Below are 23,984 nucleotides of genomic sequence, written 5' to 3' on the forward strand. Positions count from 1 at the left end.
GTATTCAGGGTAATTTTATAGCAGTTGTACCAGGGACGACACTGTCAAAGAGAAGACAACTCAATCTTCTAGACTGCAAGCAGGGTCTTTCCAAACTGTGGTTGCTAACATACAGCTGCATTTCAAAGCAGTCCTTCATGTGCACACTTAAGAATAACTACCCCCTCACACACAAACAAAACTCATTGCAATCAACTAAATGCAACCAGCCATTATCTAGGCTCTCCAACCATTCGCACCACCAACAAAAACAAACAGATAATGCTGACACCAAAAGCAAAAGAATGAAAAACAGTACCCCCATTCTCCCCCCTCCCCCCAGCGTCACAATGTCTGTAATAACAGTGTCTCACACCAAATGTAACTGACCTGTAGAAAGGACTCTCTGAATTGGAAACAGAGACATTATACGTACCCTTATTAACTATGAAAATCCTTTAATAAAACAACTGCTTAAAAAAAAGAGCAGCCCTGTTAGATCAGGCCAAAGGTCCATCTAGTCCAGCACTGTCTTCTCAAGGCAGGGCCCAAAGGCAATAGCTGCCTCTTGCTGTGTACTTGCATTAGAATCCAGAGGTTTCTTAAACCCAGCATGTATTTGTCTGATTCCTTTTAAAAGACATTTAAGCTAGACTTCCGGAGGCGACGCGAAACGGCAATGGCGGTCCTCTTCGCGCTGTGAAGAGGGGCTCCGCGGAAAAGGGTCGTCTGCTGCGGCAAAGCGGAGACCCATCAAGAAAAACCGCAGGCAGAGCGAGCCTGTGGCCGTGGGACTCGGCGGGTGCCCAAAGCCCCCCCAGAAGCGCAGAAGGGACCCCGTAAGGGGCTCCGGAACGTGAAAGGGGGAGCAGCACTGTGAGTTCATCGCTCTTTCCGTGGATGCAAAGCCGCGCAGCTGCTGCCGATGAGCGCCGACCTTTCTTCTTGAAAACATCGGATTGGCAGTAACATACCCGTGAGTAAGGGGTACCAAAATCTGAATCTAAAATTTAAAAATTGGAAATTTGGCCGAAAACGGGAGGCGAGTAACAGGAAGTCCGCCTCCCGATCTTGCTAAACAGATCAAAGCAAAGACTCTGTGGAATGCGGAGGAGATCAAAGGGGATCGTAAAAGTGGAACTATTGTGCATTTAAAGATTTATTTAAAGGATAAAGGAGAAGTTACTTTCAAAACTGTGGGATTTGTTCTTGGAACTTTTTTCTTGCTTTACCTTTGTTTTCGGATTTATAAGGGACAACCAAGCCGTTGGGCTGCCAGTGCTTAAGAGAGCTGTCAAACTGCGGGTTACTGTTACAAGAGTCTAAACTGTTACATGTATCGAGGTCTCAACACTTAAACATTGTTGTTGCCACTTTTCTTGCTACCTTGTGGCTATTCATTAAGAAATAGAAAGCTTTGGGAACTTTCCTTTTGTCTCGGAACTATAAGGATTCAACACAGGGAATATAGGAACTTTAATGGCGGAAAAACTCTTTCCTTTCTTGAAACTGTGAGCCACCCCCCCTAGTGGATTGTGGAGACATAGGGGCCTGGGAACTACACTTTGTTTGGACTTTCTGAGGTTAATTGTTTACACTCTGGATTTGTCTTTCTCATGGAATAAAAGACAATTTGACCTTGAACAGAGGCTGCTGGGGAATGAGCGGCACAGGGAAAACAAGAGCAGCTAAAGCTAAAGAAAAAGAAAAGAAATCTGCCCAACTAACCCAAACAACCTTAACCCATCAACGTAGATCATCTGTTCCAACTGTGCTGACAGCACAGGAGGTGGAAGTCGAACAGCCTGCTCCAGAAGATATGGCAGCAGGAGGGTCTGAAGCAGCTTTGAAACAAATTTTGGAGCAATTAGCAATTTTGAACCAACAAAAATTGACCAAGCAACATCCTCCATTAGTAAATTGACTGAAAAGGTTTCTCAGCACACTCAAGCAATTGAGAATTTGCAAGGAGCAACAGCTGAAAATCATAAACTAGCTGAGGAAGCCTATCAAAAAGCAGAGCAAGCGAACAAAAAGGTTGATGAGATTAAGGGAGAAGTTAGGCCTCTGCAAAGACGGGTAGGGGAACAGCAAGCCTACCTGTCAATGGTGGAACTGAAAAGTAAGGAAAATAATCTCAGGCTGAGGGCCATCCCAGAATTGGAGGAAGGAAATTTGGAGGGATTTTTGACACTTTTATTTTCCAAATTCTGGGGAGTAGAAGAAGACAAAGACTTTAAAATCGTGACGGCATTCAGACTGGGTAGATTGGTAAAGAAAGACAAGGCCAGAGACTGTTTGGTCATTTTGAGATCAAAGGAAGAAAGAGACAAGATACTAGGCCTTCATTTTAAAAAATCTTTGGAGATACAAGGTAAAAAGGCTGAAATTTACAGAGACATACCCAAACCGCTTTTGGATCTTAGAGCCACATATTTAGAACTGACGAAATTGTTGAGATACAACGCAATCCCTTACAGGTGGGAGTTTCCACAAGGATTATCATTTACATACAAAGGAAGGAAGGTAAGAATCAAAACACCAGAGGATCAGCAGAAGTTCCTACACGACAACGGGGAAGACCTCCAAAAAGGAGCAGCAGCTTCTTGGCCACCGCCCCCACCGGAACCTACACCTGGAGCCAGACCAGTACCACCACCACCAGGATCGGAGGAAAATCAAGACACCCCATTGTAAGATTTACGAATTGATCCAGGATGTCTCTGCAACTACTTAGTTGGAATATAAATGGCGGAAATTCTCCGGAAAAAAGAAGAAAAGTGTTTCATATTTTGAAAAAAGAACAATTGGATATTATTTGCCTGCAAGAAACCCATGTGACAAGGCTCCATAGGAAAGTGCTAATTAATAAAAGGTTAGGCCAGGAATTTATTTCCTCGGATAAAGTTAAGAAAAGAGGAGTGGTGATATATGCAAAGGAGAGCCTGTCACCAAAATTTTTATTTAAAGATGAACAAGGCAGAATTCTGGCGATTGAAATTCAAACACAAGGAGAAAAATTTCTGATATTAGGAATCTACGCACCAAATGATGGAAAATCGGAATTTTTTAAGAAGTTGCATGAGATTTTACTGGACTATCTAGACTACAACAACATTATTATGTTGGGAGATATGAATGGAGTTGTGTCTGTACACATGGATAAGTCGCAAAGTGCAAACATAACGAAGGATGGCAGACTACCTAAAACCTTTTTCGAAATGACTGACAATATGGACTTGATTGACATATGGAGAGTTAAGAACCCCCTAGGAAAAGAAGGAACTTTCTTTTCTGAAGCTCATCTGTCATGGACACAAATCGACCAAATTTGGATATCTAAAGGACTGGCACCCAAGACTAGAAAAGTGGAAATCTGCCCAAAAACCTGCTCCGACCATAATGCCTTGAAAGTGGAATTGAGATTAAACACAACCGGATCCTTCAGATGGAAAATGAATGACACTTTATTAAGAGATCAGGAGATTGTTAAGAAGGCCCAAAAAACTTTAAAGGACTATTTTGAGATAAATTTAAACACTACGGTAGAAAAAAGAACAATCTGGGACGCAAGTAAAGCAGTTATGAGAGGGTTCCTAATACAAGAAAATACGATAAAGAAAAGACTCTGGAATGAAAGGAAGGAGAAGATATTGGAGAAAATAAGAGAAGGAGAGAAAAAATTAAGATCTAGGCCTAAGTCGAAGGAGGTGCTGAGAGAAGTGAAATTTTTCCAAGCACAATATTCGAAACTGATAAATCAAGAAGTGGAATGGAAAATTAAACAAATGAAACAAAGATCTTTTGAATCAGCTAATAAGTGTGGGAAACTGCTAGCATGGCAGTTGAAAAAAAGACAAAAATTAAATACAGTCACAAATCTAGAGATTGAAGGGAGAATTGTTCAGAAACCCGAGGAAATTAGAAAGTGTTTCCAGAGATACTTCAAAGAACTTTATGCACAAGGGCCGCAGAAAGAGTTTGAGGTGGATCAATTCGTTAAAACCAATGGATTACAAAAAATACCCCAGGAAATGAGAACAATTCTGAACAGTAATATCACACAGCAAGAAATTGAAAGTGCCATTCAGAACCTTCAATTAGGCAAATCTCCAGGCCCCGATGGACTTACCTCCAAATATTATAAGGTTTTGAAAGACTATTTGATACAACCTCTCTTGGAGGTCTGCAACCAGATTATGGAGGGGAGGAAGGCACCGGAAACGTGGAAAGAAGCTTTCATCACATTGATACCTAAACTAGAAACTGAAAAGACCCAGCTTAAGAACTACCGTCCCATCTCACTCCTAAATGTGGATTACAAAATTTTTGCGGACATTTTGGCAAGTAGATTTTAAAAAGTCCTTAATGAAGTGATCCATAAGGACCAGGCAGGCTTTCTCCCTGGTAGGCATTTGTTTGACAACACAAGGAACATCATTGACATTTTGGAACTTTTACAAACAAATCTCAACACTAGAGCGGTGTTAATCTTTATTGATGCGGAGAAAGCCTTTGACAACATTTCTTGGATGTTCATGAAGAAAAATTTGGAAGGGATGGGAGTGGGACGGGGGTTTGAAAATGGAATAGAAGCAATTTATTCAGAACAAAAAGCTAAATTGATAGTAAACAATGTGGTGACAGAGGAATTTAAAATAGAAAAAGGGACACGACAGGGGTGCCCCCTATCACCTCTATTGTTTATCTCAGTCCTGGAGGTGCTATTGAACATGATTAGAAAGGACCGGTTGGTACAAGGAATCGAGGTCGGAGTGAAACAATATAAATTGAAAGCATTTGCAGATGACTTGGTATTAACATTACAGGAGCCAGTCTCTAGTTCTAAAAGAGTTTTAGAAATAATTTCTGACTTTGGCCGAGTGGCGGGATTTAAGCTGAACAAGCAAAAGACTAAGGTTTTAGCAAAAAATTTGGCATCCACAGAAATAGATGAGTTCCAGAAAGAGACAGAATTAAATGTGGTTAAAAAAGTGAAATACCTAGGGGTATATCTGACCTCCAAAAATTTGAATTTATTTAAAGATAACTACGAGAAATGTTGGTCCGAAATTAAAAGAGATATGGAAACTTGGTCAAGATTGAAACTTTCCTTGTTAGGCCGAATAGCAGCTATTAAGATGAATGTATTGCCGAAAATGTTATTTTTGTTTCAGGCCCTACAGATCGTGGACAAGGTGGAATGTTTTGGAAAGTGGCAGAAGGATATTTCTAAGTTTGTTTGGCAGGGCAAAAAGCCCCGAATAAAGTTTAAAATATTAACTGATGCGAAAGAAAGAGGGGGATTTGCCCTGCCAGATTTGAGGTTATATTATGAATCTGCAGCCTTCTGCTGGATGAAAGATTGGTTTTTGCTGGAGAACACTGATGTCCTAGATCTGGAAGGGTTTGATAACGCGTTTGGGTGGCATGCATATTTGTGGTATGACAAGGTTAAAGTTCACAAACGGTTTAAAAACCATATTGTCAGAAGAGCAATTTTTATGGTCTGGATGAAATACAAAGACTTATTGGAGAGTAAGACCCCGCGGTGGCTTTCACCGGTGGAGGCCAAGGCACGTAAGAGACTTAACATGGAGGCCTATTGGCCAAAATATTGGGAGATAATTGAAAAAATTGGAGACAATTGGAGGTTGCAGAGCTTGGAAAAATTAAAATACAAGGTGCGAGATTGGTTGCACTATGCCCAAATTCAGGAAGTTTTTAAAGTGGACAAAAAGGTGGGATTCCAGGTGGAAAAATCGAAATTAGAGATAGAATTGTTAGAACCAAAAAATAAATTGCTTTCGAGAATGTATAACTTGCTGCTTAAATGGAACACACAGGATGAGACAGTCAAATCCGCCATGATAAAGTGGGCACAGGACATTGGGCACAACATTATGTTTGAAGACTGGGAAAAGTTATGGAACACCGTAATGAAATTCACGGCATGCAGTGCCTTGAAGGAAAATATTATGAAAATGATATACCGGTGGTACATGACCCCAGTCAAGCTTGCTAAGATATATCATCTGTCTGATAATAAATGTTGGAAGTGTAAGGAGGCGGAAGGGACATTCTTTCACCTCTGGTGGACATGTCCGAAAGTGAAGGCCTTCTGGGAGTTGATTTACAATGAGCTAAAAAAGGTATTTAGGTATACCTTACCTAAGAAACCGGAGGCCTTTCTTCTGGGCATGGTAGACCAGAACGTGTTAAAGAAGGATAGAACCTTTTTTATGTATGCCACTACAGCAGCAAGAATCCTCATTGCAAAATATTGGAAGACACAAGATTTACCCACTCTGGAGGAATGGGCAGACGCAGTTGATGGACTACATGGAACTGGCTGAAATGACTGGCAGAATCCGAGACTTGGGAGAAGATGCAATGGAAGAGGACTGGAAAAAATTTAAGGACTATCTACAAAAACATTATAAGTTGTATGAATGTTAAGAAAATGCGCTTTATAGGAAATTCTAACCTCAGCAATAGCAATTAGGTGAAATGAAAACCAAGGTATAAGAAGTTTGAGGTGGAATCAGGAAATAATTTTATTGTGTTTTGATTAAAATATATAAGAATTGGTGTACAACATTTTGAATTTGATAACATGATAAACTGAAAGTTACAATAAGTTATGAAACAAGATGACAAATTGCTGAAGTTTGTATTTTAAATAATGCAAGGTCTGGAGGATGTGGGGAAGTCCAGTAGTCTTGACAAAAGATCTATGAAATCTTTACGTTCTTTTTTCTTTTATCTGTTTTTCTTCTATTCTGTAAAATTAATAAAAATATTTATAAAAAATAAAAATAAAAGACATTTAAGCTAGTATCCATTGCTCCAGTTTGTGGCAACAAATTAGAAAAATAAATTGTGCATTATGTGAAATAGTTCTGGTTTTTTTGTCATGCCATGGGATGGCCTGATTGCTAGTATTGGGGAAGGGGAAGAAAAACTCACTTCACTTTCAATATATATATTGTAAAACACTACCATGTCCCCCTGCCCCCTTAGCTGTCGTTTTTCCCACTCAGTTAAGAAGCCCTTAGTCATTTCACCTTGTAGGGAAGATGTTTCAAGTCCCAATCATTTTTACTGCACGTATCTGCACCTTTTCTATACTGCAAGGTTTTAAAGGAATCTATGGAATATTTCTAGAATTACATCAAACTCTACAGTATAATATGCTGGGAACTGAGTGTATTTAATATGCACCTAAAATGTGTATGAGTTGTTTTTCCCATTGCCTGTGCCTTATTGTTAAATGTATTGTTTGGAAACAAATAAGTTTCCAAACATGGGGTTGATTGGTTTTTGTTTTTGTTTTTAAAGAATACAGAATATGAAAATGAAAAAGTTATAAAAAACCCAAACTACAAAGACAGAGCAGGAAAACGCCGTGAGACAGTTGGAAGTGAAGGAAACTTTCACAGAGATGATGCTCCAGCCTCTGTACATGTGTAAGTTGCTAGTTGGTTGGTTTTCTGCAAGTATATATATCTCTAGAAATGCGTTAACCTATCGCACATGCAGTGCAGTTATTCACATGGCTTACTTCCAGTCCTCTAAACCACATATCATTTACTATCTTTTTTTTGAAAGTTGTTTATCTATTCACTGTGCATTTGAACACCTCTTAAAATAATTGTAATCAAACTTTATTTACTGACTTAAAAATATACACAACTTGATTGTAAAAAAGCCTCAAAGTGATTTACAAAAAGATAAAACAAAATTAAGAAAAATTAACAACCCTATTTTAAAATTACATCAAATTTCTATGCATCTGAGTAGGCTTGTCTAAATAAGCACCTTTTTAGCAGACACTAAAATGAGTATAGTGACGGTTTTGCATTATGGTTTCTGAGATCAAAGAGCAGGTTCTTGTCTGTGTGTGAATACAATTGGATGCCATTTGAATCAAGATAGTGAACTGAACCTTTTAAAAACTGCATTAATCTTGGCCTCCGATTTCAAAATGGCACTGATTTTTTGGTTTCTTTGCATTCTTGAGCAAATGCCAGGTATGAGTTTGCTAGTATTATATTGTTAGTAAATAGTCTACCATGCAGAAACATATTTAGGTCCTGATATAAACTATGGATAAGCAGATTTCACTGAACCATTTCAAAAAAATGGCAATTTGTAGTAAGGCCACTGTATCTTCACTTATTTTGGCTGCAGGAGAAACAGTTTTCTCTCAAAATGTAAAAATAAGTAGTTCCTTCCCATGTAAAAGTTCTGTTTTGTTTTTTGTTTTGTTTTTTAAAGTGAAATTAGTGATAGCAACAAAGGTCACAAAATGTTGGAGAAGATGGGATGGAAGAAAGGAGATGGGCTCGGAAAGAGTGGTGGCGGAATGAAGGATCCGGTAGGTCTACTTCAATGTATAAATTGCGCAAAGCTTAGACTAAAGCTGCTATCCTATTTTCACTTCCTTGGAAGTAAACCCTGTTGAAACAAATGATACTTGATTAATAGCATTGTGCTGTGGAGTACACTCACACTGCAATCCTATGCACAATTTGAAGTGTCATTGAACTTTGTGGGACTTCTGAGGTTGCTTACTTTTAGTAGTTTTTGATGGGTTTTTTATTTTGTTTTCCGGGATGTATGTTTTGATTATTGAACCTATTTTATTAATGCACAATGAATGATAGAGACATATTATAGTAAAATGGGGGGGGGTCATCACTTACTATTTCAGATGTGTCTTGTGATTTGGCCTTGTTTCAGCGAACCACTTCACTCAGTTCAGGTGAGCCCAAACAGGAAGTAGATTTTTTCCTTACAAATTGTGCTAGATGAGAAGGGAGGAGGGTTGCTGCTACTGTTTGTTTTAGGAAACAGGCTTGAGTGGAGGTAGGCAACGCACAAACACCCAGCAATGGGAAAGCTTGGATATGAGGGAAGTTTTACAGACGCTTTTTCTAGCTACGTCCTGTTCTATGATATTCATTCAAATGTGCAATTAATATTTCATCAAAAGAATCCATATCATCATATTAAAGAAAGAAGCTGAGTGAACTGCAAAGGGCACTATACTTGTGGGGAAGTTTGAGTTCACTGGTGGGGAATTTCCCCTAGTGTGTGTACACACACACTCACACATGCCACAAACTATCATTGCTTTCATGCTATTTCCGGTCAATCTTGTAGACTTCCCTTAGGCATCTGGCTGGTCATTGTAAGAGCAGAATGCTGGACTGACAGGCCTCTGGTCTGATCAGCAGGACTCTTAAGTTCTTGGAGCCATTCCACTCCGAAAATATTGGAATTTCCCCCCAGTACCTGTCACTATGGTGCAGGTACAGTGGTACCTCAGGTTACATAGGCTTCAGGTTACAGACTCCGCTAACCCAGAAATAGTACCTCGGGTTAAGAACTTTGCTTCAGGATGAGAACAGAAATCATGGTCTGGCGGCACGGCGGCAGCAGGAGGCCCCATTAGCTAAAGTGGTGCTTCAGGTTAAGAACAGTTTCAGGTTAAGAACGGACCTCCGGAACGAATTAAGTACTTAACCCAAGGTACCACTGTATATATCCTAGCTTGTGAAATGTACCTTCAGCTAGATAATTTATTGGACCTCTTCTACTCTTTCATGGCTATCCTGAATAAAAACATACTTTTGAGATTTGAAGGTACTACAGTTTGTGTAAGAGAAAAGTCACTGGCTGTTTCAGTCAATAAAATTGTTGTATAAGTGGGCATTTGGAAGTAAAATAAAATAGTGTGATTGATATTGTTACCTGTTAATCCCACTGTTCTTTAAGGTTTAGACTTATTTTTTATATAATGTTCTGTTTTTATTTTTTTGGGTAAGCTTTGCTGAAAGTGTCAGTTGCATCACACATACACAGATGGTGGCTTTAGCATGAGAACATAGTTTTCAGGTTTCCTCATTATGTGCTTCTCTCCAGCTTTTCAAGATATTAAAAGTTATTGAATGCATATTATTTGTTGAATTTATGCTTATAAGAATTCATTGTCTGGCAGATCAAACTTCAGCTGCACAGAAAGCATGCAGGCTTAGGTTCAGCTACTCCTACATCTGCAGAAGAGGTTCAGATCATCAGCACCAAGAACAGAAGGAACTGGGAAAAAGCAAGAGAGAGATTTGCAGAAAAATTTCAGGAGCCTAAAACACAGAAAAATGCACCAAAGGATCTGACTTGGGTTAGAGAAACTGCAGAGTGACATTCAGCATTTAATGTTACCATGGTTAAATAGATTTTTATTTTATGCTAAAATGGAAGTTGGATTATTTGTATATTTCTTAGACTGCTGTATTGGCTAGTTATCTGCAATACATGGTTGGTTTATATGTTTTCATTTTTCTTTAAAACACAAAACGTGTGACTGGCCCAGGACTTGGTTGAATGGATTTTGATATTAAACTTTCAGAACTTGTGGGTAATTTATGAGGGAAGACATTTTAACCCATCTAGTCAGTGAATTGATATATTAATTAATCTATTCCTGGACTCTTCATGGATCTCATAGAAATGTGTGAACTGATGCAAAAAAAATGCCTTGTGTATATGGTCAAAGTCCTTTGAGAATTTTTGTAGCAAAAGAGGGAGCATTATTGATATGCTTCACCACTTCACTATTATATGAAATTAACCAAGATTTTCTAACAACCTTATTTTCTTCTGTGAAGGACATTATTGAGGGTTAAGTATTAATCTTGTTGTAGTCTTGAGGTAGCATGTTCAGAAACTGCCATGATATTCAAAGCTGTAATACACTTTTAAGAATTGTTACTACAGAATTTATATGGGAGGATTGTGACTGATTGCAGATTTCCTGGCTGGACTCAAGAATTCTCCTTGAAAGGTTAGCATACAATTCTAGCCTAATTTTTCAATGTGCATTGAGTTCCAAGAAAACTATATTCAATCATGCATTTTTTCCACCTGCATTCCAAGAGTTCTGTACTATAATTATTCTTAAAGTGTAAATTGGTCCTAAAATATAAACTGCTATCTGATTACTATGTAAGTCTTCAAGCCACTCTGAAATAGGCCGTTTTGAAATCAGTGGAGTGGCTTCGAATCTCGGCAGACGAGCATTATTTATTAACCTGTTGGGCCTGTTCTGTATCCATTGCTGGCAATGGAGTTTAGGCCAGGAATCTTGGTTTTCTTTTGTTGCAGGGTGGAGGTTGAACACTTATTTATTGAATGTTAATAAAACAGTGCTTTCAACATTTGTGGTGTAAAACTTTAATTCATGAAGGTGCTAGGCAAAAGGCAGTTAAACTTCATTTTAAAAAATCTCTTGTATTTCTGGGTATAGCAATCTGATTTCCAAGAGCCATTCAAACTGGCAATTAGCTGAAGAGGTGTATACCTTACCATAGCATAACTTACTCAAATCAGTTATAATTTCTTACTTAAAGATGAGATGCTGAAGCGATTAAACTGACTACTCGATGGTAGGCTCTCCCCTCTGCTATTCTGGACTCCAGTGACTTTAAAAATATGAGATTCAGTGACTTTAAACTACAGCTTGGTGGGGTGGGGGGGAGTGTTCTGAGACTAAGCCTTAATCCTTGTTTCAGTTCGTCCCTTATAAAACCAGTTTAGACTGACAAGGATTGCAGTTATCAGTTTAACTGACCAGAAATGTCTTGGGCTGCAATACTAACAGTGTCTGAGCAGGAATAAGTCCCACTAAATTCACTTGGGCTCACTCCCATTGTACCCATAATCAGCTTTCCAAATGCTGCTGGGTGGCGCTGTGGGCTAAGCTACAGAGCCTAGAACTTGCTGATCAGAAGGTCGCCGGTTCGAATCCCCGCGACGGGGTGAGCTCCCTGCTGCCAACCTAGCAGTTCGAAAGCACATCAAAGTGCAAGTAGATAAATAGGTACTGCTCTAGCTGGAAGGTAAACAGCGCTTCTGTGTGCTGCTCTGGTTCGCCAGAAGCAGCTTCGTTATGCTGGCCACATGACCCGGAAGCTGTACGCCGGCTCCCTCGGCAAATAAAGCGAGATGGGCACCGCAACCCCAGAGTCAGCCACTACTGGACCTAATGGTCAGGGGTCCCTTTACCTTTAACTACTTAATAGAGCTGAGCACTGTCTGGTTTTCAACTTCATGATATACCAGCAGCTAAACATCACGATATTTCAATATATCAGGGGTAGGCAACCTAAGGCTTGTGGGCCAGATGCGGCCCAATCGCCTTCTCAATCCGGCCCACGTACGGTCCAGGAATCATTGTGTTTTTACATGAGTAGAATGTGTCCTTTTATTTAAAATGCATCTCTGGCTTATTTGTGGGGCATAAGAATTTGCTTATTTTTTATTTATTTTTCAAAATATAGTCCGGCCCACCACATAGTCTGAGGGATGGTGGACTGGCCCAAAGCTGAAAAAGGTTGCTGACCCCTGTGATATACATATCATGATGTCTGAAATTGGGGATGGGGATGGGGAGGGGAGAGTGACCTCCACCACATGGTTTGAGTGGGAGGGGATGGGGGTGCCTCAAGCCACAGCCTGTCCCTCCATAGCAAAGATGTTTGTCCACTGGCTGCTGCTTTCCTGTTGACTGAGAAAAACACCTCCGCCTCCTCAGTGCCAGGGGACGGTAGTGCTTAGATCAGCAGTGATGGCAGCTGGCCTGTTTTCTCTGAGGCAACTCAGATCATTGGCTGAGATCATGCAATGTTGGCGGTGCCTTGAAATCAGCTGCCTGGCTATCCCTCTCATGAGCAACAATGTATTGCTGAGTCAAAATTGTTGCCGTGGTGTAATTTTGAAACTGATTTGGGCCAATATGAAAAATTGCAATGCTACTACTTAAAATTTGTACTGCATCTTCCCATCCCTCTTATGTTTTAGATACAACACAGTCCATAATTATTGAAATAATCAGGATACTTACTGTTAGAGGGGACTGCAACTTATGTTTAACATTTGAGTCACATGAGGATGGACTTTTTAACTCTTAGTGCCATCATCCTATTACAGCAGCTACCGTGGTTTTTATACAAGTATGCACAGCGATTCATTTTAAATTGTTCACTGATGAAGCTGCATTCAGTTACCAAGCAAAATCTTGGTATTTGGTTCCAATTACCTACTGAAACCCTTTTAGTATGCAAAGGTAAAGGTAAAGGTACCCCTGCCCGTACGGGCCAGTCTTCACAGACTCTGGGGTTGTGCGCCCATCTCACTCAAGAGGCCAGGGGCCAGCGCTGTCCGGAGACACTTCCGGGTCACGTGGCCAGCGTGACATCGCTGCTCTGGCGAGCCAGAGCAGCACACGGAAACGCCGTTTACCTTCCCGCTGGTAAGCGGTCCCTATTTATCTACTTGCACCCGGAGGTGCTTTCGAACTGCTAGGTTGGCAGGCGCTGGGACCGAGCAGCGGGAGCGCACCCCGCCGCAGGGATTCGAACCGCCAACCTTTCGATCGGCAAGTCCTAGGCGCTGAGGCTTTAACCCACAGCGCCACCTGCGTCCCAGTTTAGTATGCAAAGGCAGTGTTCAAAAGAGTGAATCCTGGTTAGAGAGCAGACTTTTAACTTGCAATCACACACAGAGATGCTTGTTTGTAAAAAAAGTAACCAAGTAGTTTATTGTAGGAAATACATACTTAGACTAGAACTAGGAATATTTCTACCCAACTAGTCTACAGTAGAACAAAGCCATGTTGGCTCCTTTGATCTCTTGGAGGGTAGTTCCAGAATGACCTCTTAATTTCAGGGCAGAGAGAAGTGTAATCTCACAATATCATTCTAATATCATGATGCCTGACAGAGTAAAAGAGTTACAGGTTAAAGGTATAGGGATAGTCTGGAAATCTGGAGGTACCTAACTGTCTTAACCCATGCAGGACCCCTCTTCTGCTGAACTGCACCCAAACTTCCCAACAATCCTCAACCTTAAAGTAGATAAGATTATAATAGCTTTTGAGTAAGAGGGTGTTGGACTAACTTTCATTGTGAAATCTGGGAATGGTTCTCAAAACAAGGTAACATGTACACCTGTGTAATTGCCATAGGCATGAGCAGAACAAAAATGAAAATACAAATCTTCGATTTTTCTAGCCCACCATTATCACATATCCAAGGTAGCTAAAAAAAAGGCAGGAGAATAAAATTATTTCTAAGTAGTCATGCTGCTTAAAAGCTTTTATGGGAAACACAAGTGGATTCACATGGTCTATTGTAGTTTCACCCTCAAAAGTTTTTCACATAGTTCCATTGGTAGAGCATCTATATTTTAAATCGGGGGTGGCCAACTCCCAAGAGACTGTGATCTACTAACAGAGTTAAAGACTGGCAGTGATCTACCCTATTTTGGGAGGTTCAGTTCACAGTTGTTCAGCTTTTTTGAGGGAGGAGGAAAGCCCGTTTCTTTGGGGTTCAAGGCAAAGGTTTGAGCTTTTTTGAGGGGAGCCAAACTTGTTGAGCTTCTTTGGGGGGAGCCACTGAGCTACCAGTGATCTATCACAGACATCCAGTAATCTTCCGGTAGTTCACGATCTACCTGTTGGACATGGCTGTTTCAAATAAATGGGGGGGTTGTCCACATTTTGCTTTGCATGGAAACATATTTCTAGTGTGTCAAAGCTCTGGATCCAACTTTCACAGCTTCTCAGTCAACCTATAAAGAAAAGAGAACATTTAAGGATTACTGCCTATGGTATGACTTGTCTAAAAAACAAATAGTTTGAGGCTCCTTGTACAGACACTGTAATGGGAGCTTTGCATAACTACAAAATCTACTCCCTTAAGCAGTCATTAGGTTTTGGGGGGAAAGATATATGCAACCAGCAATAGAGTTCCTACACGGGTCAAAGGAACAGGACTTGCTTTTGCAGTTTTGATTTTGGAGGCTGTAACCAATAAATGCAGTACATTTAACTGCCTTATTTTCTCAAACCTCCGTAACTTGCCATTTAATCACACGCATTTAAGAAAGCATTTGATAAAATTTATGCAACCAGGACAAGAGCAAGGTCTTGGTTCAATCTTTTTCTGCAACCAACGCAACCTTAACAAGCTTGGTACTCCCACCCTTGGAAAATCTCCACCCTCGCCCTCTTGATATAATAAGCCAGAAAGAGCCTAGTAATGTTCCCACAGAGAAGTGTGTTTGCTTTACTTGAAAATTCCTTCAATGAAAGCAAGTATTTTTAGATTGCGTACTGTGGTTGGGATACGGGAGGGAGAACCAGAGCAAACCCCAACCCCTTTCCCCTAAAATCCTTGCTTGTAGCAAGCCGTTGCTGCAAAAACCTCCCTTTAAGAGAAGCCCACATTGTCTGAGGGCTGACAAACTAGCAGCAGGTACTTGCAAACTACTAACATCATATGGGCTTTAAAGTGATTCTTTTCTAGTAGTCTTTCTCCTCCAACATCCCATCCTAAAACACTTACCTGAGGGGGGGGTGCAGTAATAAAAATGTCACAAGTCCAGGTAGCAGTGTTAACCCCCAGCACTTAGAAAACGGACCAGAAGTGCACACTGATTGTATTCGTTTTACCTGGTGCTTAGTTTTCACCGCTTACAAGGCCACTCAATACCTCACCTTGCTGCACTGATGGAGCGAGGCGTGCAGCAGCAGCAAAGGTGCGTCTTCCTCTACTGCTGCTGCCGCCCAGTAACGCGACAACATTGGACTTAAGCGGGAAAACGCTCCGGACTGTGGCTCCGCCCCGCCCCATACCTTTGAGAAACAGGAGCTATTACAGGACACGGAAGTGTTCTAGCCCGAGTTATTCACGTTACACCGCCGCATGGGCATAGCTAAGGGTAGCAGGGGGGCAGCTGCTCCCCCCCCATCAAACAAAACTATAGGAATACTGAACTGACCAATCACGTCGGTTCTGCCCCCCTAACAAAAGTCCTGCCCCCCCAAAAAAACAAGTCCTGTCCGCCCCCTAACAAAAATCTGACCACCTATGCATAGCACTCTGGAGTAGAAATAGCAAGGAAAAGTAACTCTGCACGTGTTCAGAGGCATACTTTCACTCCGCAAGTCTAACGTGTTTTTAACATTAAAAAACAAACAATTCAACCGTGCGCAAGGAAGATGTTTCATGATCTGCTAGCGAAACAGAACTACGTACTGGTCACCAAGGCCTACACACCAAGGCCTAGGAGTAAATCCCACTGAATTCCGACAGGACTTACTTCGAAGTAAAGAAATGCGTTGGCTTGTTTGCGCTGCAAAGTGCGCGCCGCTGCTCACTGCTAAATGGTTGCAGAATCTTGCTTTTCGGATTCAACGATTATCGTCGTTCTGTAGCCTCCAGTTGGCAGTCTCAGCTTGGTCCGGGTTCATCCTACGGCGGCCTTGCAAGTTGCTTTCTCTTTCCATATCTCAATTTAGAAGCAGTTAGAGGCTGAACGATGTCTCCATTCCACCCAGCTCATTTTCCTTCCAGCCCCTTTTCAGATCTGATGCAAAGCGAGCCTTCGCTTGAAAGTCCGGGGGAGCAAAGCCACGGCGCATTCCTCCACCTTCCCTGACTCAAGAGAGCCATCTTGGTGCAAAACGTCACGTGCTTTCTCTTAAAGAAGCCGTGCTCTTTTCTGTTTCCGCCCTAAAATTCATTGACGTTCAAAACTCGTGTGCTTTTCCCCACTTTGAAACAGTTCAAAATTATTTTGCAGTACTCTGGGGGCGGGGAAACCCAGATAGAGCTTTCATATATGCCCTGCTGTCAAGGTAGATGTAGAATTCATGCATCTGATTTTGCCTGCATAAATACTATCTTGAAATTCATTTTTGTGAAAGATTGTGCCCCACTGTTTGTAGTACACCACAGTATTGCGCGAACTGCGGGTGTGCATTTGTGCTGCACCCCCTACTTACAACATGGTTATGGTGTGCATCTTATGAATAGGAAAAAAGTGTGAAAACCAAACATCAAGGGTCACACATCTGGTTTCAGTCCTCACTCAAAATTTTCAAGCTATCCATGCAGTAGAAGGTGTGGGGAATCCTTGGCCCTCCAGATATTATTAGAGTACAGTAATTTTGTTTATTATCGCTGGCCACTGACTTTGTTTGCTAGGGCTGATGGGAGTTGTGGCATAGTAACATGCAGAAAGCCAAATGAGCTCTGCTCCTGCTGTAGCCAATAAAGGACTATGCACCTTATTACTACTATTGCTGTATTTACTTACACATTTGTTTTATTTCCTGCCATATTGCCTGGCGGGACCCAAGGCAGCTCAGCTTACAAATAAATAAAAGAATCAGAAAAAAACAAGTAAACATTAATAGAATTAAAACTATACAAATATAAAATATGTTAAAACCTACAAATAATTACAATAAAAATAGCACTGCACCAGCCCTTTAATTAAAAGCAGTCAATTCTCAAAAGCCTGTTAGAACAAAAAGGTCTTAAGACACATGCTGGCATAAGAACAAGGAGGGAGCCAGTCTAGCTTCCCCAGGAAGGAAGTTGCAGAGTAATGCATAAATATCTCAAATATATATAAAACAGTCAAAAGTAGTGTGCCTGACATTTTTCATTATGAAAATAATCAACAGAATAGTTGCAGAGAAACAGATGTTTATGCAATTTTCTTATGTGCCCATCTACATGAAGTTTTCTGTGTCTGAAATGCATGACATTTTAGGTGGACTGACTCACGGATCCTTCCATTGAGAAATGTAATTAATTTCCAAAAAGTCATGTACAATTAGAGAGCAACTTCTAGCCAGAAAGTTTATGTTTTCATTGACTGACAATTTAGGTAATTTTGTTTAATGTAGTTAAAGGCTGCCATTCAAGGCCATACCTTCACAAACCAAAGAAAAAGGCACATCAAATTAGCATACATTACTATGAGACATCACTTTTGCATCAGACCGAAACAGCAACAAAGATTTCAGTAAATTATATCAACAGCTCTGGGTGCCCAGAAACAGCCTCAGGGATAGTTTTTAAGGGCTCATTTGAAAGCTTGTAATGAAAGTACCAAATGCAATCTACTCAGAAGGAAGTTCCATTACAGTGGAGCCACAAGCAAGAAGACCATGCTTCTCATGTCTAACTGGTTTTATCTGTGAGCAGGACCTCTGAAGGTGATCTTAAAGTATGGTCTGGCTGCGGGATCTTATTTACATAGCCTGGAGAAGAGAAGATTAAAGAGAAACATGATAGTGATCTTCAAATATCTGAAAAGCTGATAGTCAGGAGATGAAGCAGACTATTCTCTGTTATCCAGAAGGGAGGGCTGGAACCGGTTGCTGGACAGTTTCCTACACATGAGGAAATTATGTTTTTATTTCATGTTGTAAGGAGCATGGCGTCAAGCTACAAATCAAAACCAAATCTTCAGTTTCCAACAGCGTATCCTTTCATTGTCTACATTACATTAATTACCTGCGGAAGAACATTCTGTTCTGATGTGTTTAAAAGGCCATGAAATGTTTGTGTATATTACAGAAACATTTGCCAGTTTGTTGGCTCTTTGGAGCTAGAACATTAGATGCAACTATGATATCAGTAGGCATAATCACCTTATACTGAGAGGCACAGAGTTGCTTGGTTGGGACGGGCATTGTTTACTTTGGAACTCTGCTGCTCTTTCTTCAATATCAGTGTTCAGCATCCTTGTTTAAAACTGGATGGTGAAATCCAGTGTCAAGCCAGCAGACTTCCACTCACCCAATGGAAATCCTCTTCCTTTCCTGCTGCTCCCAGATAATTAAAGATCAAGCAATGGGCAGCTGATGTCTTACTCTGGCAAACAAGCACAACTGGTTATCTATCACTTGTGAGAATGGTCTGCTGTCAGACCTCTCCCCCCCCCCCCCACCGCCTTTAACAATCTTTAACAACATGGGCAGGGTAAGAATAATAAAAATTATTATTAATAATGATTAAACTTGCCAGTTTCAAAGTTTCTAGCTTTGTTTACTAAATACAAGTAAAATGAACATGCAAAAAGAGATTACTCTCATCATCATAATAATAATAATAATAATAATGTATTATTTATACCCTACCCATCTGGCTGAGTTTCCCCAGCCACTCTGGGCAGCTCCCAATCAAGTGTTAAAAACAGTACAGCGTTAAATATTAAAAACTTCCCTGAACAGGGCTGCCTTAAGATGTCTTCTGAATGTCAGGTAGTTGTTTATCTCTTTGACATCTGATGGGAGGGCGTTCCACAAGGTGGGCGCCACTACCGAGAAGGCCCTCTATCTGGTTCCCTGTAACCTTACTTCTCGCAATGAGGGAACCGCCAGAAGACCCTCAGCGCTGGATCTCAGTGTCCGGGCTGAACGATGGGGGTGGAGACGCTCCTTCAGGTATACAGGACCGAGGCCGTTTAGGGCTTTACAGGTCAGCACCAACACTTTGAATCGTGCTCGGAAACGTACTGGGAGCCAATGCAGCTCTCTCAGAACTGGTGTTATGTGGTCCCAGCGGCCACTCCCAGTCACCAGTCTAGCTGCCGCATTCTGGATTAATTGCAGACTTCAGGCAATTAGACTCTAGGACTTCAGACAATTTTCCAATTCCAAATTGCCCTAATTTTCCAATTCACAATTAAGAAGCAATACAATAATGTGTTGGTTCTGCTGGTTCAGAAAGACTTACAATCAGTGAAAAACTGCACATGTTAAAAATGTCAAGTCTTTCACAAAGCCTACCGCATACTGAATAAAATAGTTTTGCATCGCTACAACCAGCAGACCAGGGTCATAATTTGTATGGCGAGTTTGTACTGCATTACTTTCACCCCTGCAGTAAACCTTTGTCAACAAGGGGCAAAAGTTTCAATCTTCCTAGGCTAATTCATACAAAACCAATTTTGCAGAGAATCCTCTGCTTTTTTATTGGTATGGCGCAGCCAAAAGCAGGATGTGTAAATAAATTATATTTTCATTTCCCCTTCACTGTTCCCACTGTTTTGGAATCTCACTGTCATACCTGACACTCTCAGATAGTTGGGAGAACTCAGCATTTTGTAATTAAATATGTTAGTCCAATTTCAGTGACTTCCATACAATGTTGTACTTGCCCATAGATTGATTCAGGCTCCTTATTTTCCATGCACTTTGGTGCATTCTGCGAAACTAAAGACAACTTGCTATGAAATTGAATCTTTAAAAGAGAATGATTTATTCTAATTTAGCTTCTCTGATCATGTTTTCCAATTCCCTTCCAATTTCACATCCCTCCATACTCTTGATTTCCACTTTCCCCCCCCACCGAGTGCTGCTAACTGCTGCATGCCAGGATGCTTCTCCTGGAGCAACAGCAATAATGGCAAACATACTGCTGCATGCCACCTCCATCTCTGAGTGGTGTGAGATTCCAGGGGTTCCAGACACGTATGATGGAGGGCTTCACAGCATTAACACCCCAAAAAGGTCTTGCTTCTCCTTGGATTCAAACAGAAATCAAACTGTACTCCAACGACTCTCTCTCCAGCTTGCTGCTTTTCCTCTAGCTCACATCTCTTCAACCTCACTGGCTAGGTCCTTCTAACTTTTGTAATATGAATGTTTTTTATTGAAGCTTGAAAAAGAAAAATGAAAAGTTAACATCAAATACCAAGCATTTTATTCAACATAAAAACTGGAAAAAAGACTTCAGATTTTCTTTCATCTATATATAGACTTATGCAAAACAGACTCATGCTCCAGAATAACAGCCTAATCTTTTGCTTTCCACAAGCCAACCTTTTTGCAGTCTTCAAACCCGTATATCATAAATGGCTCTGCAAAGTCTCATAGTTTTCCAGTCCTGCCTGGAGATATCAGGGATGGAACCTGAAACCATTGGCATTCAAGGCAGATTCTCTGCCACTGAGCTATGATCCTCTCTGCTGCACCACCGCCACCACTCCAACAGAAGCTGCCCAATACTGTGTCAAACCTAGCTCAGTATTGTCCACACAGACTGGCAGCAGTTCTTCTACCAGATGTCAGGAATTGAACCTGGGGATTGAATAGGTGAAGGGCAGACTTGCATGCTGCATGCACCTAAGGTTCAGATGGCCTTTACAAGGGGCTGAGTGCCTTGAACCCCTGGTCTACCTGGCAGCAAGTCACTATGTAAAGTCTGGGGGGGTCAAGTCACACAAGCAAAGTCCAAAGCTCAGGAACTGCAGTCCAGAGTCAATCCAAGTAGCCAAGTCTGAAGTCCGGCAGCCAGAATAGCCAGTCCAGAGTCAAACCCAGGAGCATCCAAGCTGAGGTCCATCAACATGGCCAGCTGAACAGACACAGCATCTCAGCTCTGCTTCCCTTTTATACCTTGCATACTGATTGTGGCATCTGGGCTTGATGAGGCTTGTGACTCTCACCTGTTATGAGCCTGCTCCAGCTGAAGAATCACATCCCTCCTCCCAAAGCTAGTGAACCCCACCTGGCCAGCTAGGGAGCTGAGCTGTGGGTTCTTGCCTCTCTCAGCCTCCTAGAATGTATCTCCTGCTGCTCCCTAGGCCTCAGAGCCGCCATCTTTGTGAGGAGAGGGGCCCCTCTGGCTCTGGTGACGGGTCCTGCTGTTCTGATTCCTGTGCATTGACTTCCATCCCTTCAGCATCCTCTGGCACCCTGTGAGTACTTCCTTCCCCATCCTTCTTGTCCCAGTGTATCCCAGTCCCAGCTATACCCCTCGCTGGGATTCTCTTCCTCCTCCCCATCATCCTACCAGTTCATGACACCAAACCTCTAGTATGGCAGGCCCCGCTCTGTGGAACTCCTTGCCAATAGAAGTTCTCCTTGCCAGTAGGAGCCATCACTGATCGTTTTAAGATGTCATCTAAAGACTTTATAATTCAGACAGGCTTTTTCAAACCTGAGGTTCTTTGTCAGCTAGCTTATACTGATTCAGTTGACTTGTTATTTTTTGCATTACTGTGTTTTTAGTCTACTGTGTTCTGATATTTTATGAAAATGTGGTTTATAAATATTTAAATCAATTACTTCAACATGCACATGTTAGGGAACATGGCCAATCAGATCTCTCCTGTAAGTCTCCTCAAGTCTTTAGAAATGGATGCATACAGACTTACCTGTTTACTGCAAAAAAAAACCCTGTTCTGGCTGTAACAACACAATTTGCATAATGTGTGCACAAATTGCAAAATGCTTTTAGACCTTGGCATACAAAAACTTGTTCACTCATGAAATCACTGCCTAGGACTCTATTTCCCATTTGTAGTGTGCGGATATTTGCTGCTCAGCCTTACGGAATCAGGACGTGCAGAATTGTAAATCATTTTATCACAGTTAAGGTACAATAGAAATGTTTTGTATTCCTATCTGCCTGGGTTGCTAGAGCTACATATATTAACACTGTTACCTTCCACCTGATGAAACCATCCCTGCAGTTCACACTTCACAAAATTTATTTGATCATTAAATAGAGATCCAGGAAGGGTTCTAAGCACCCTCAAGGAATCTGAGAGCCTCATAGAGAATTGTAAAATTCAACATAACTACATCTGCCCTCCTTCACATTGTAAAATAATAATTAATAATAATTAAGAACTAGGGCAACTAATTCTTAATGGAACTAAACATGATTAGAAGATGCTCTAGCTCAGTGCTACAGCACTTGCTTTGTATTTATTAATATACGTTATTAGAGGTCAATCCCCAAAATCTCCAGATACTGCTTTATAACGCATTGGACCATTGGTTTATGTAGCTCAGTACTGTCTAGCTTGGCTATAGACAGAAGTCCTCTAGGGCACCAAGGTTTCAAGCAGGTAGCAGTGCTGGAGGAGACAAGCTAGATAGCATTGAACTTCATAGACCAAGAGAGGTGTGGGGTTTGGCGAAGGAGGTGGGAGGCTCTGGCAGCCCTTCCATCTCTTTCCCACAGCTTGGAAAGCATTAACTAGGCTTTGAGAAGGAGGTGGGAGGATTCGAACACCCTGTCAAAGCCTCCTGTGTCCTTCCCCAAACCCAGTGCCTTGTTTACCAGGCTTTGAGAAGGCGCCCCCTTGGTTCAGCACCTAGAACAGGGGTAGGCAACCTAAGGCCCATGTCACCTTCTAAATCTGGCTTCGGACGGTCAGTGAATCAGCCTGTTTTTACATGAGTAGAATATGTCCTTTTATTTAAAATGCATCTCTGGGTTATTTGTGGGGCCTGCCTGGTGTTTTTACATGAGTAGAATGTGTGCTTTTATTTAAAATGCATCTCTGGGTTATTGGTGGGGCATAGGAATTCATTCATTTCCCCCAAAAAAATATAATCCCCCCCCTACATGGTCTGAGGGATGGTGGACCGGCCCACAGCTGAAAAAGGTTGCTGACCCCTGACCTAGAGCATAGGCACTGCTCACACAGTCCTAAACCCACCCCTGCCTTCACAGCCACACAATACTTTGAAAGCATGTGGCATTCCCCCAAAGTATCCTGGGTACAGTATGTTGCACTTCACTGAGCTACTATTCCCAGCAACCTTAACCAACCACACATCCCAGGATTCTTTGGCGGGGGAGTCGTGTGATTTAAATGTAGGTTGAATGTCCTTTTATGTTTGGTATGGCTGTGGGTGCTTCTTTTGTGCTTCTTCTGCCTCTCTGAAAAGCAGGTGCTCCCAGGTTGCAGGATACTTGCTGAGTCTAGGCGAGCAAGCAGTTGGTTGTCTTTGTTTTGTTAAAAGAGAGAGAGAGATGTTTTTGTCTTTACCAGCTAGCCGTGCCTACACAACATATCATTTGATTTCCAAAATACTTGGGGGGGGGGGATAGGCCTCCACATCTGTGCATTCATCAATTTCCCCCTTTGTTCCCAGCCTCGCTCATCACATTTTCATTAGGGAACAGCTGTTAAATGCTCCCAGGGTTTTGTCTTTGTTTCACTTATAATTCTTGCACAAACACAGAATGGCTAATTTATAGCTGGAAAGAATGGCAGTGTGAAGCTGTTTTTAATTTAGCTTGCTTTGGTTTTGATGCTAAACTGCAGCTATATCAAATTATTGCTTGGTTTTTTAATGGCCATCTTCTCTATAAGTCATCCTTAGGCCTATTTCTTTG

General features: G+C 41.4%; 1 protein-coding gene and 1 long non-coding RNA gene across 3 annotated transcripts in view; one reads left to right on the plus strand and one right to left on the minus strand.

Annotated features, from left to right (window-relative positions):
* The window catches only part of AGGF1 (angiogenic factor with G-patch and FHA domains 1), a 34,627-nt gene extending 23,426 nt beyond the window's left edge, over window positions 1-11,201 (plus strand). For both annotated transcript variants that reach the window (XM_083703208.1, XM_083703207.1), the window contains exons 12-14: window positions 7,321-7,448; window positions 8,260-8,359; window positions 9,986-11,201. In XM_083703208.1, the coding sequence (XP_083559334.1) occupies window positions 7,321-7,448; window positions 8,260-8,359; window positions 9,986-10,186 (429 nt within the window). In that variant the 3' untranslated portion in view covers window positions 10,187-11,201. The remainder of the gene's footprint in view (window positions 1-7,320; window positions 7,449-8,259; window positions 8,360-9,985) is intronic.
* Window positions 11,202-13,560: 2,359 nt separating this feature from the next.
* LOC310827371 lies at window positions 13,561-17,058 on the minus strand. The gene is made up of 2 exons (XR_014556299.1): window positions 16,147-17,058; window positions 13,561-14,613 (listed from the first exon to the last, which is right to left on the minus strand). It is a non-coding gene; the product is annotated as an uncharacterized lncRNA (long non-coding RNA).
* Window positions 17,059-23,984: the final 6,926 nt, after the last annotated feature.

Source organism: Podarcis gaigeae (assembly GCF_964106915.1).
Source record: "Podarcis gaigeae genome assembly, chromosome: 11".
NCBI classification, from domain to species: domain Eukaryota; kingdom Metazoa; phylum Chordata; class Lepidosauria; order Squamata; family Lacertidae; genus Podarcis; species Podarcis gaigeae.